Source organism: Carlito syrichta, unplaced genomic scaffold (assembly GCF_000164805.1).
Source record: "Carlito syrichta isolate Samal-C Ts95f unplaced genomic scaffold, Tarsius_syrichta-2.0.1 Scaffold308124, whole genome shotgun sequence".
NCBI lineage: Eukaryota > Metazoa > Chordata > Mammalia > Primates > Tarsiidae > Carlito > Carlito syrichta.
The window spans coordinates 135,969-147,895 of record NW_007252220.1 but is presented as its reverse complement, the minus strand read 5'-3'; the positions used below and the strand labels follow the sequence as shown (position 1 = coordinate 147,895).

At 36.7% G+C, this 11,927-nt stretch overlaps 1 protein-coding gene and 1 pseudogene across 3 annotated transcripts in view; both read right to left on the bottom strand.

Moving 5' to 3' along the window:
• ZDHHC15 (zinc finger DHHC-type containing 15) overlaps positions 1 to 11,927 on the bottom strand; it is a 135,538-nt gene that overhangs the window by 50,622 nt on the left and 72,989 nt on the right. For both annotated transcript variants that reach the window (XM_008064993.1, XM_008064992.2), the window contains 4 exons: positions 11,752 to 11,784; positions 10,564 to 10,684; positions 6,166 to 6,298; positions 3,731 to 3,857 (listed from right to left, as the gene is read on the bottom strand). In XM_008064993.1, coding sequence (XP_008063184.1) covers positions 3,731 to 3,857; positions 6,166 to 6,298; positions 10,564 to 10,684; positions 11,752 to 11,784 — 414 coding nt within the window. The remainder of the gene's footprint in view (positions 1 to 3,730; positions 3,858 to 6,165; positions 6,299 to 10,563; positions 10,685 to 11,751; positions 11,785 to 11,927) is intronic.
• Positions 5,344 to 5,937, bottom strand: LOC103267393 (annotated as a pseudogene). The gene is made up of 2 exons (XR_002482365.1): positions 5,711 to 5,937; positions 5,344 to 5,597 (listed from the first exon to the last, which is right to left on the bottom strand). The product of XR_002482365.1 is annotated as a nucleoside diphosphate kinase B-like (transcript).

Below are 11,927 nucleotides of genomic sequence, written 5' to 3'. Positions count from 1 at the left end.
CTGCACTCCAGTCTGGGCGACAGAGTGAGACTCCAACTCAAAAAAAAAAAATAGGATGCAGGTTCCTAGGAATATTTAGGCTTATTGTCTAAAACTATGGTGGGATAGGTTCTTAGAATAGTATCATTTAGTTGCAGCTTTGCTTTTGATTTTTTTTTTTTTTGAGTCGGCGTTTCACTGTTGCCCAGGCTGGAGTGCAGTGGCATGCTCACAGCCACCATAGCCTTGACCTGCCGGGCTCAGGCGATCCTTCCACCTCAGTCTTCCAAGTAGCTGAAATCACAGGCACAAGCCACCACACCTAGCCAATTTTTTTTATTTATTGAAGAGACGAGGTCTTGCCAAGTTGCCCAGGCTGGACTCAGGCAATCCTCTCACCTCCGCCTCCCAAAGTGTTGGGATTACAGGCGTGAGCCACTGCGCCCGGGTGCTTTTGATTTTTATATCTTGTTTGTTTATCAGCATCAGTGTTGGCTGTTTTATTTGTAAGCAACTCTTTGTTTCCCTTAGTGCCCAGTATGGCAATATGCACATATTGCAAGCTTCATAAATATCATTTAATGATTATCCCAATTTATATCCCATTATCTTACTGCTTTGATTCTGAATTTTCAAGAAAGATGAGCAGACTCAGAATCACTGAATACAGTGGAGATAAGCTGCTGTGAATTGGTGAGAAATAATGCCTAAGTGCCCTGTTATTTATTTGGTTTGTATGGCAGAAACGTTATTAGGAAATAGAAAAAGCAAGCCATCTCTAGAGTGCAGATTTTGGGAGCAATTATCCACATGTGTGATCCCACTTTGTGGATATGTATGGTAAGCTAGTGTCACCTGCCTGGTTAATTTCTGGCCATTAATAGATAGAATGCATTGGAGGGAATTGAGTTGGCCCTGACTAAAATGGGCCACAGTTAAACCTTTGAGTGTGTATATATCTGAATGCATTCCAAATTTAATTTTAGTGATTTTTGGATTATTCATTTGATATTGATACTATGCCTTTTTTCCTGTTCATGAATGTGATTAATTGAAAGTTGACAGATTTCATTGATAGTACTTTACAGAAAATGTAAGTATACTGATTATAAGTAAACAGGCTTTGATTTTTGTTTTTGTTCTTTATTCCAGAGAAGACTCATTTTAAATCTCCTTTTGATGTGGTGATAGTGTGTGCATATCTGTGTATGTAAGTGTGTTAATAGGTTGTAGATAATTGCTGGTAACAGTTATTAATCAAGATTACTCACTGACATAGTTTGTCTTATGATTTATAGACAGGAGGAGTGTATGATATACCACATCTCTGAAATAAATGAGTCTAGTGCAGAGAAAGTATCAGGGTAATGAGAGAAGGAGAGAAGAAAATTTTCCTTAATTACCACCCTACCTTGATAAAGTTTTCTCAAATAAGTGTAAGCAGATCTAAAGGGGGCTGCAAGAAGGCTGAAACAAGCTCTGTTCCAGAGCTGGTTTAGTTAATCTAGCTCTTGGTTCAGTCTGGTTCACGAGGTCACTTACAGGACACAAGCTTGGCTCTCCTCATTTTTTCATTCACTGTTTTCATTGCATTCTTATTGCAGATCTAAGAATTGCCTGCAATCTCTAAATTAATATTTGTTCTTGTTTTTATTTTAACATTTTTCTTTATAAAAATAATATTAGCATTTCACCCCAAAGTATGAAAAAATGAAGAAAAGAAAAATAATTTCTAAGACTATTGCCCTTACCACTTTTAATATTCTGGGGGAGTGTGTTTCTCTTCTGCCCTTTGTATTTTGGTACATGTTTGTTTATATTTTAAACCACAGTATACATACCATTTTGGATTTAAATTTTTTACTTAAAATATAGTAAACATTTTCCCTTACTGTGACATAGTATTTATAATCATTACTTTTGACTATGCAATATTCCATTCAAAACACACACACACACACACACACACACACACACACACATGAGTCAGTACTCAAAAAATCCAGCATTTATTTGTAAACATTTGTGTATTTATTCTTATGTGTTTAAACTTCAGTCACCTTCAAAGTACTCTCCATTTGATGCAATATACTTATCGAGATGCTTTTTCCACTTCTCAAAACAGTTTTTGAACTTGTTAATTTTGATGCCCCTTAGTGCTTCTGCCATTTTTTGTATCACCTCTTCTACAATGGCAAAACGTATCTCTTTGAGAATTTTTTTCGTCTGGGGAAACAAAAAAATCACTCGGAGCAAGACTGGGTGGTTAGGGAGGGTGGGGTGTGGGATTATGCTGTTTCTGGTCAAAAACTGCTGAACATTCAGTGTGGTGTGGGCAGGTGCACTTGTAAATCACCCATCATGAAAGGGGCAAACGTGTTGAAAGACTCTCCAACAAAAGTTCACTGAAGCTAAACACAGCCTCTCACAACAACGCTAGCTGGTATACTGACGGATTCATAGAACACTCATCTAGCAGGAAAGACTGTATTACAAGGGGCCAGCCCTTCAAAAGATAATTCCAGTTTTTTGGGACACACACACACGATATCAAAAGCAAATTTTAAGAGATGTTTTCTATGTATTACTTTTAGTTTGCCATAATTGGAAGTGCCTGGATGCCAGTGGTAACTACTTAGAGTACCTTTTTTAATTGCAGAAGTCAAACGTGACTTGTATTCATCTTTTCTTATTGGTACATATTGACTATTACAATTTTAATACAGTTTTTTCCTTCTTAAAATGCGCATACATTTTTGGTAGCTTCTGCATACATACACATGCATGCACATACATACACATACACACAGGGGGCTTGAGTGTAGTACACTTGGAATTTGCTCCTCTGGATCAAACAGTCAACCAAAGTTTTTATCTGCATGCTTTGAGAAGGTTGGGCCACGATTTGAGAAAGAAATGTCCCAACTTGTGGCAAGCAGGTGACTGATTCTTCAACCATGACAATGCTCACACCATGTTGAGTGTTCACAGCAGTCTTTGACCAAAAAGAGCATGACCTCCATGCCCAAAGCTCCCTGTTCACCTGATCTCATCGTGATTTGTTTGTTTGTTTTCATGGATGAAAAAAGTCCTCAGAGGGAAATGTTTTGCTGGTATGGAAGAGGTGCAACAAAAAAATGGCGAAAGCACTAAAAGGCATCAAAATTGATGAGTTCAAAAACTGTTTTGAGCATGGAAAAAGAGTCTCAATAGGTGTATTGAATCAAATGGAGAGTACTTTGAAGGTGACTGAAGCTTAAACACATATGAATAAATACACAATTTTTGAATAAGTAAATTCCAGTTTTTGGGGGTCACTCATATGACACACACACACATGCACACACACATATATACATTCCCATATTTCTGGATATTTTGGCTATTTCCTAATTACTGGCTATAAGTAATGCTGTGATGAACATTTTTGTGAATAGTTTGTCTGTCTTTATGGTAGTTTCCCAGAAATGTAATAACTAGGACAATGGACATATAGATTCTGATGGTTTTTTTGATAGATATTAACAAATTCAGTTATAAAAGATTGGTACCAGTTTATACTGCCACAAAACAAAGCATGAGAATGTCTAATTTATCATACCCCTGCCTCCTGATTTGTCTTTGCTAACCTAGAAATAAAAAACCTGGGAAATAGAGTTTCACATTGGACTGATACCTACAATCAAAATTGAATTTGCTGCTTCAAGGCATGGTTCAGCATCAATTTATTTCAGTAGCAATATTTACCTACCTGGACCCAATAGGTATTAACCATAACTTCTTGTTATCTCCAAACACCTGCTGGATATTCTTGATGAAGCCAAGGTTGAACCCATTTTTCTCTGGGCCACTTGTAAACACTGGAGTGCAGAAGGCCTCTAATACAGGGTAGGGGATTTGAAGAAAAGAAGAAGAAAGCAATAAGGGAACAAATCTCAAAAGTCATGTTTCACAGTTCTCCATGAATATGACTTGAGTCTATAATATCTTTTTGCTGTGGTAGCATAGCCCTCTCATTCTTAAATTACTTAGCAAAAACCAGTTTAAATACTTAACACAAGCTAAGTTTGCTACTTAATATAAGGAATCAGAAGTCTCTTTTTTAAAAAGGTAGGGGAAACATAAAATAATTAAACAGTCACAGGAGTAGCATATATTTTGTACTGCTGGATTTAAGAAGTAAAGAAACATTTAACAGCACTTTATTTGAATATAAGTGGCAACAACAGCTAAATAACTGGTCTCCATCTTTAGAACTGGGACCAAAGTAATGACATATAAAGAGATAATAATGGTACTGATTTGGTAATTAAAACATTTCAGAAATGAAGATGTTTACACCAAAGACTGCAATGTAAGAAACCGAGTTTTACTTCAGATAAAATGCCAAATGTCAACAGGTGAACTATAATCACCTCAAAAGCTAGGAGGAATTGGACCATGTTAGTGCACATTATTTTTAGACATACATTTATTCTATTAAGCAAATGCTTTCACTGTTGGACTCTGGCTGCATCTGACCATTTCCTACTTGCTCTTTGTTTTCAGACTTTGTTACCATGAAGCTTTTAGTACTTTTCTTCTTTGTAGCTGGTCTCTAAGCCAAATGTGCTAATCTATGTACACAACTCATACTAGATGTATATTTGATTGAGAAAATGGGTGCAAATACTTTCTTAGTCATTAGCATTATTAGCAAATGAATTCCCAAAGCATAGTGGCTTTTGCACTTTACTCATATCTATACTAGCGAAACAGTCAACACTTGGACACTTCTCATTCCTAATGTAACTACTTTTTACACAATGTAAACATTTGCTTCACCATAGATGAAAAAAATTGGCATATTGGAATTCATCAGAAATACAGTGCTCCAAATAACTGCCTAGAGTAACTAACAGAATATATGTTTATTTATTGTACTAATTTTCTAGAGACTTATTTGTTCAGTGTGCTTATTTCATTCTCACAGTACCTATACAGTTCCTTGATGATTGTAGATAGTCATTGACTTGATTCTTTTTCAGGACTTTTGGATCCTTGTTTTGATTTGGATTCTTTTACAGGACTCTGTTCTTGGATGTGCTTAATAAATTCGATTCTTCTATTTTTATTGACTTTCACCTCCCCCTTCTGACATTCCCTTTTGTATAGATGATTTCATTTCCTCATGTGTAAATCTTTTAGAAATCTTCTGAGCTATAAATCTGGGGAGCTATTACCCAATATGCACTATAACGGGCAATGGTCATTTTTGGTTTTGTGTGGGGTTTCATTTACTAATGCTCTCATTAGTCTGTAAACTTAATTCACTGTGGCTTTCCAGTTTGATAAGACGTATTTTCTTTTCTTCTTTCTTTTTCAGCTTCCAAAGGTTTTATTGGTATATATGCCTTAGAAAAGAATGATTAAGCCTATTCCTTCCAAGTCAGTGGAATGAAGAACTGTGTCCAAGGACACACCAAGCGGTGCTGAAAGGGACTGTTGTAGTGTCTACCTCTTATTCACAGACATAGTCATAAGCACAAGACTTGTATTCAACCAGTTCTTCAGGTTTAAACCACAGGCTGATTTGTTTTTCAACACTTTAAACTGAGTCATTGCCATGAATGATGTTCCTGCCAACTTGAATGTAGAAGTCCCTGTGAATGGTGTCTTGCTTAGAATCAGCTGGATTGGTCTCCCCAAGAATCACACTGCCAGTCTTCACAACATGCAGCCCTTCTCAGACCATGGCCACCACCGGCCCTGAGTTCATGTACATTACCAGCCCAGGGATGAATGGGTGGTCTTTCGGGTCAAATGTAGTACTGTTTCAGGTGTTCCTCACAGGCCTGAAGGAACCATGGCCATGAGGCGGAATCCCTTCTGCTCAAAATGCTTGATGATCTTGTCCACCAGGTCATGCTGTAGGCCGTCTGGCATGATGGTGATGACAGTGTGCTCGAGGTTGGCCATGGTCTGGGAAGCTGGTGGGGCTGGGCTGCGGCGCTGCTGAAGCAGAGATCTGGGGCGACCCCTGGTCCCAGGAGCCGCCTGCAAAACATATTTTCACCTGTCTCAGTTTGGGGGCAAATGGGTGTCACTGCAGCTAAAATACATCATTGGAAGTTTTTTCTTCCTTGGGAACAATCCACCCTGATCTATATTAATATGTTTTTTCTTAGTTTTAATATTCAGTCTTACCTAAGGTGGTTTTGTTTCTGCCGACAAGCCAACAATGGTAACCAAAGAGAATCACAAGGCTGACAAAAAACATGCAGGCCACAAAAAGAAGAAAAAGGACATGGAACTTAGAGCGAACATTGGGCAATTCCCCCTAGAAAAGAAATTACAAATAAACAAAAAATTAGAGTGGTAAAGTTTGGCTAGTTTTTCTATATAGGTTAGTAGTGTTTCACATGTATAAAACATCTAGCTGTAATTTAAAAAGTAGATTTTGTAAAATTTTTACAAAATGATTCTTTCTGTTAATGACCATACCTCATTGTGAATATGCTCTCAGTCTACAAAGCCTTTTAGGATATCTGCTTAAATGCAGTTCTGTGTAAAATAGAGTTATATAATCTACCAATTAGATAAGGGTAATGTGTAAAGGGTATATACTCAGGCCATAATTGGTATGCAACTTCTTAAAGCTTGTACTCCATTTAGTTTGAAATCTTGAAGTCACATGGTTCATCCTCTCGTTTCAACGTGGGTTATTCTGGAATTCTTTATATGTGATGTTTCCTTGGACATGTTTGTGTTGAAAATGTCACAGTGATATATGTAGGAAGTTAAAACACATAGGAAGAATTTTAAAATGTCTTACCTATAAGTCACGACCTGATTTTAAAATTGCTGCAAATTTTGTGTGTGTGTGTTTTTAATTGCGGAAATGGAATGTGCTGGTATATAGTACATCCTGTGGAACAGCTGTTTAGAGAGTAAAAATCAAGCAAAATTTTACAGGCAATTATAAAAGTAGGTGGCTAAGGATTGCCATAGTTATTTGGGACATTTTATTATCCATGTGGCACCAGTTTTTTTTTCTACATTCAACCTAGACCAAAATGAATGTTCTAAAGTTCTATAGCATACACAGCATGTAACATTTTGTCTTTTCAAGAGAACCTTAGAAAACATTTCAATTTTGGAGTGAGCAGTTAGGGATGACCATTATTTATTTCCTCATTTCCCATAATGGTTCTTGTTTTGGCATGATAAATCACTTTGAAATATTTCCAGATGCTCTCTAATAATAAAGTTATAAGTGATTATTAAGTGGAGTGTACCCTAAATTCTTAATTATCTGGTTCTACTCCAATTTGGAAGGAGAAAGTTAAGGTTTGGCAATACTTGGCAAGTTCAGATTATTTTCTTTCTCTGAGAAAATATTTGTATTCATTTTTATGTAAGGAAATATTTGGAATATTTCAGGGTGTATATGTTTGAAGGATAAAGAAAGAGGAAGTAAACCAGCCAGCTGCTTTCAGCTGAGGGGAGGTGCGGCTCAAAATTCCATAGAGGCAGAGCAGCCCAAGAAATGGCTACCTCAAGGACTTCAACTAAAGAAATCTTTATCTGAAACTCTCCTTTTTGAAATGATCCTTTCATAAAATCTTGGCCTAAGCACCCACATTGAAGTTGATTGATTTTTGTTTGTTTTATATTGCATTTACAGAAAAGATTCCATATATTGTTTTGTAGTCTTTTTTTTCTTGATTGGGTTTTTGCTTTTATAATCTCTACTTTTTGAGTATTTTTTTAAATAAAGCATTTAAAGCTCACATTTCCCTTCTTATTTTTCACATTTAAAATGGGCAGTAGGAAATGACTGAGCAAGAGGGACTGATACAAAGTCCGTCTACATCCTGTGGAGCTGAGCTGGAAGTCTCCTCCCCCGCCACCATTACTCTTGCAGAATTTTCTTCTGTTTGCCAAAGCATATCTACCGTGCTGTCCCTTGACAGAGTTCTTAATATTAAACTTGTTGTTATTGTTAAAAGAGAGTGACAGGCTTATGTTCAAAATATCTTCTCAGAAGATAATCAAGTTAAATCATGCAAAACAATGGTCACCAGAGACAGTTCAGAGGAACACTGGTAAAATACTGCTATTCTCTTTTTTTCTAAAACAATTTATAGCCTCTGCAAGGTGATTCATGGCTCAGTGTGGGAGATATGTATCACTACTTTTTCACGGAAGGCTGAGATCATTCTCCTATCAAAGTAGTTATTGTTTATGCTAATATTGAGAGGAGAGAAATGATCTGATGGTCTTATGAATTCTTTATTCCAAAGGAGATAGAGCTTCTCCATAGCAGAACCAAAATGGGCACTAGGACATGGTACAGTGTATGAGATCACTGGGCTTAGGGTCAGATGTAGGTAGAAGTCCTGACTTTGAAATTTACAAGCTCAGTTTGAAATTTACAAGCCTCAGTTTTATATTTTTGAATTAGACTAATAATTCCTGCTTTGCCTACTTCTTAGGGTTGTGGTGAGGGTCAAATGAGATAATGGATATGAAAGTGCTACAAAAACTGTAAAGTACCACACAAATAGAGGTTGCTGTTTTTAGGAGCACAGCTTGTCTCCTTGATATATGGCTTTTAAAATACATGGCAGTATTTACTTTTTATTTTAAGGGGAGATTCAATTTAAACTGAGAATGCCATCTCCAAACCACACGAAGTGTTCTCTGGCTGGAGAGACTACAAAGAAACATTTCCCTGAACTGTCAATGCCCTTTTCATTATGAGAATAAACCAAGACAGATTTCCTCACCTCTCTTCTGTTAGGTACGAACTAGTTCATTATGGAGAAAAAATGAGGGAGTAGGAAAAGGACAAGGGTATGTTCCTCTGGTATTGTTTGTGAATACTGGCACATTTCTGGAAATTAATTCATATCCAAATATCATCTTTTAAGAGTGAAAAAAGCATACAGCACCTGATTGGCATTGTGGTATTTGATTATTGGCTAACTAAGAGGACTAAAGGCAAAATGTGTGAAATGCAATTATTGTTTACTCAGTTATGAAGGTAAAAGTTGGTTCTTATGCAGTAGCTTATTGTGTTAAAAACTAAGAAAGATCTATGTTGAAGAACGAGGCTGACACTTTCTCTGCTGAATGAATGCAGCAGATTTTCTTCACATTCAGGGTAGCAGCTCAGCATGTGGATGGAATTTCAAAAGGGTCATGGAAACCTGTGCAGTAGATCCTGTGCTATGAAAAGGAACCAAAGAAGAGATGTCAAGATATGTATGATATGGTGGAGCATTTAATGGAGAAAATTTATCAAAAATCTTCATTTCTGCTTATACTATTGTTTGTATCTCTGAGTTGATGATTTTGATAATCATTATATAATTCCTATTCTTAAAGTTATTAAACATCTGAACTCATTAAAAAAGTTGAAGGGAAAATGGAAAGTACACATCACTATAATTTTCTACTCTATATTTTGTATACCAGTAGGGAACAAAGCACTGAGGAAGAATTTAAATATTCTTGGCTATTTAGGTTCTTACTGTTTTTTCATTCTTTTTTCCAGTTTATTATAATCTATACTCTGGTCACAGGATTTACATTCTTTCCCTACAGCTTTACCTCTCCAACTGAGGTAAGATATTCCTGTTACACAGACTTTTGTGCAGTTCCTAAAGTAAAACTAATAGCTCTGCCCACAACTGTGTTTTGCTATTCAGGTTCAGTTTGGACAGCCTTCATCATGGATATCTTAGTAATTGTACTGGAGCTATAGGGAAGATATATCTTCTGGAGTCCATCGGCATGCAATAAAAAAGAATATATTTCACTATACTTCTGCCAGAACCTGTACACATATATAAACAAAAAAAATCTGTCTTAAGCTTGTTTTTCTTTTTTGGAAATAGATGTATATGATTGATATCTTCCAATAGAAGAAAGATGAAATAATTTTTTGAGATTTTATTAAAGTTATTGGAATTATATTTTGAAAAGTAAAGCACTTTCAAAATCTATTTCATTTGATCGTGGCAATGAGCCAATGAAGCAGGTAACAGAGCCAGTATTAGATCCCAATTCTCCTAATTGCCAACCCAGTGTTAAAAAAAATACCTCCCTATTCATTTTGGTCATATGTGAAGATAAGTCAGTATAGCTGTCCAGTAGGAATTTTGCAACTTTCCTTTGAACAGGGAATTAGAAAGTGTTTTCTAACAACGTGGGATCTTTGTTAGCTTTTTTCTTAGAAAACTAGGGATTTGGAATTAGTTTTGACATTTTTCAACTCTATAACTGGTAAGATGTGAATTTTTATAACTCACCTGCAGAAGTTCACTGTAAAGAATGAGTAGGAGTCAAGAGGTCAGGCTCCTGAAGGCCTAGCAAGATTCTCATGTATGACAGAAACTTGTTTAACTAGAATCTTTAAATAATAGCCTTCTAAATCTCACAGTATTCAACATGGAAAAATTGTTTTTAGCGTCTTTCCTTCTGGTTGCTTCGTATTAACTATTTCAAAATGTAAAAAGATATAAGGTGAACAATGTCACAAATAGGAGTGGGTGGGCATTTGTTCTGGGGGAACCCTTCAGGATATTTTTAACTTACTCTCCAGTATTTGATGAAATAGCTGAAGACTGTTGTAGCAATGTACAGGCAGTATAGAACAGAATAAGCTAAGAACTGAAGAAAGAATTTGTAGTTGGAAAATCCAATGCAGTTATTAACCCTAAAAAGAAAAAAAGAAAAACTAATTTGAAATCAGAACCTACTGGTTGAGAACACAGCAGTACATATGTGGAATAAGCAATGGAAGCATATTATTCCTGCTGTCTCATTATGTGTTATGTAGAAACCCAGTGGAGATGGAAGTCCCTTAATAAGAACAAACTGTAAAAACAAGTTCATGTCTCACTTGTTTCTTCTTTCATTTACTGGCACAGAGACACCTGTTCTACTTAACTGTTCTGGACTAGTTCTAGACACACCCAAGCAACCCTGGATTCTGGTTGCTAAAAAAAACCCCCAAAAAACAAAAAGAAAAAAACTATTATAGTCTTAACAGCTACACTTGGTACAGTTCCCTTTGCAGTTATGTGATTTTAGACTGTTTCTCTAGGTCTAACATACAATTTGGAGAACTGCTAAATTTAACAATCTAGAATATTTCAAACATTAAGCCAGCTAGAAACAGAACTGAATTGTGTAATGTTGAAAAGGAGAAATACTTGTGCTGTATTTCTTTTTTTGTGTCTGAGTTGGAGTCTCACTCTGTCACCCAGACTGGAGTGCAGTGGCTGCTCCCGCCCACCACAGCCTCGACCTGCTGGGCTCCAGTGATCCTTCCGCCTCAGCCTTCCAAGTAGCTGGAATTACAGGCATGCGCTACCATGCCCAGCTGATTTTTTGATTTATTGTAGAGATGAGGTCTCGCTGCCCAGGCAGGTCTCGAACCTGCGGGCTCATGCAATCTACTCACCTCAGCCTCCCAAAGGCGCGGGATTACAGGCTGAGCCACCGAGCCAGGCTTGTGCTGTATTTCATTACTATGCTTAACTGCTAAAGTTAATGAACAGGAGACTATTAGCTTTGTGACCCCAGGAATTCACTATCATGCCTTTACTGGTATATTTGTTCTTGTTTTAAAATATTACGCCTCCCTTGCTTCCTATACAAATACAAAGTCCAGTGAGTTATGATGGTAGAAACAGACATGTTACAACTATGCTTAGTAAAGTGGGCATATCGAGCAACTCTGACCCTTTTAGTGGAGAAAAATGAATCAAAGGGACGTACCAAGGGCAGTGATGATCCATTTTTAATACACACCTATAAAGGGGACAAAATACAGGGCGATAAGTGAAGCTACGGAAATGAAACAACACCTCAAAATTGAACTCAAGATTTCAGCAGCATTTTAACATGGTTTCGGTACACCCATTCTCCGATTTTCACTACAATGACTTCCCAAA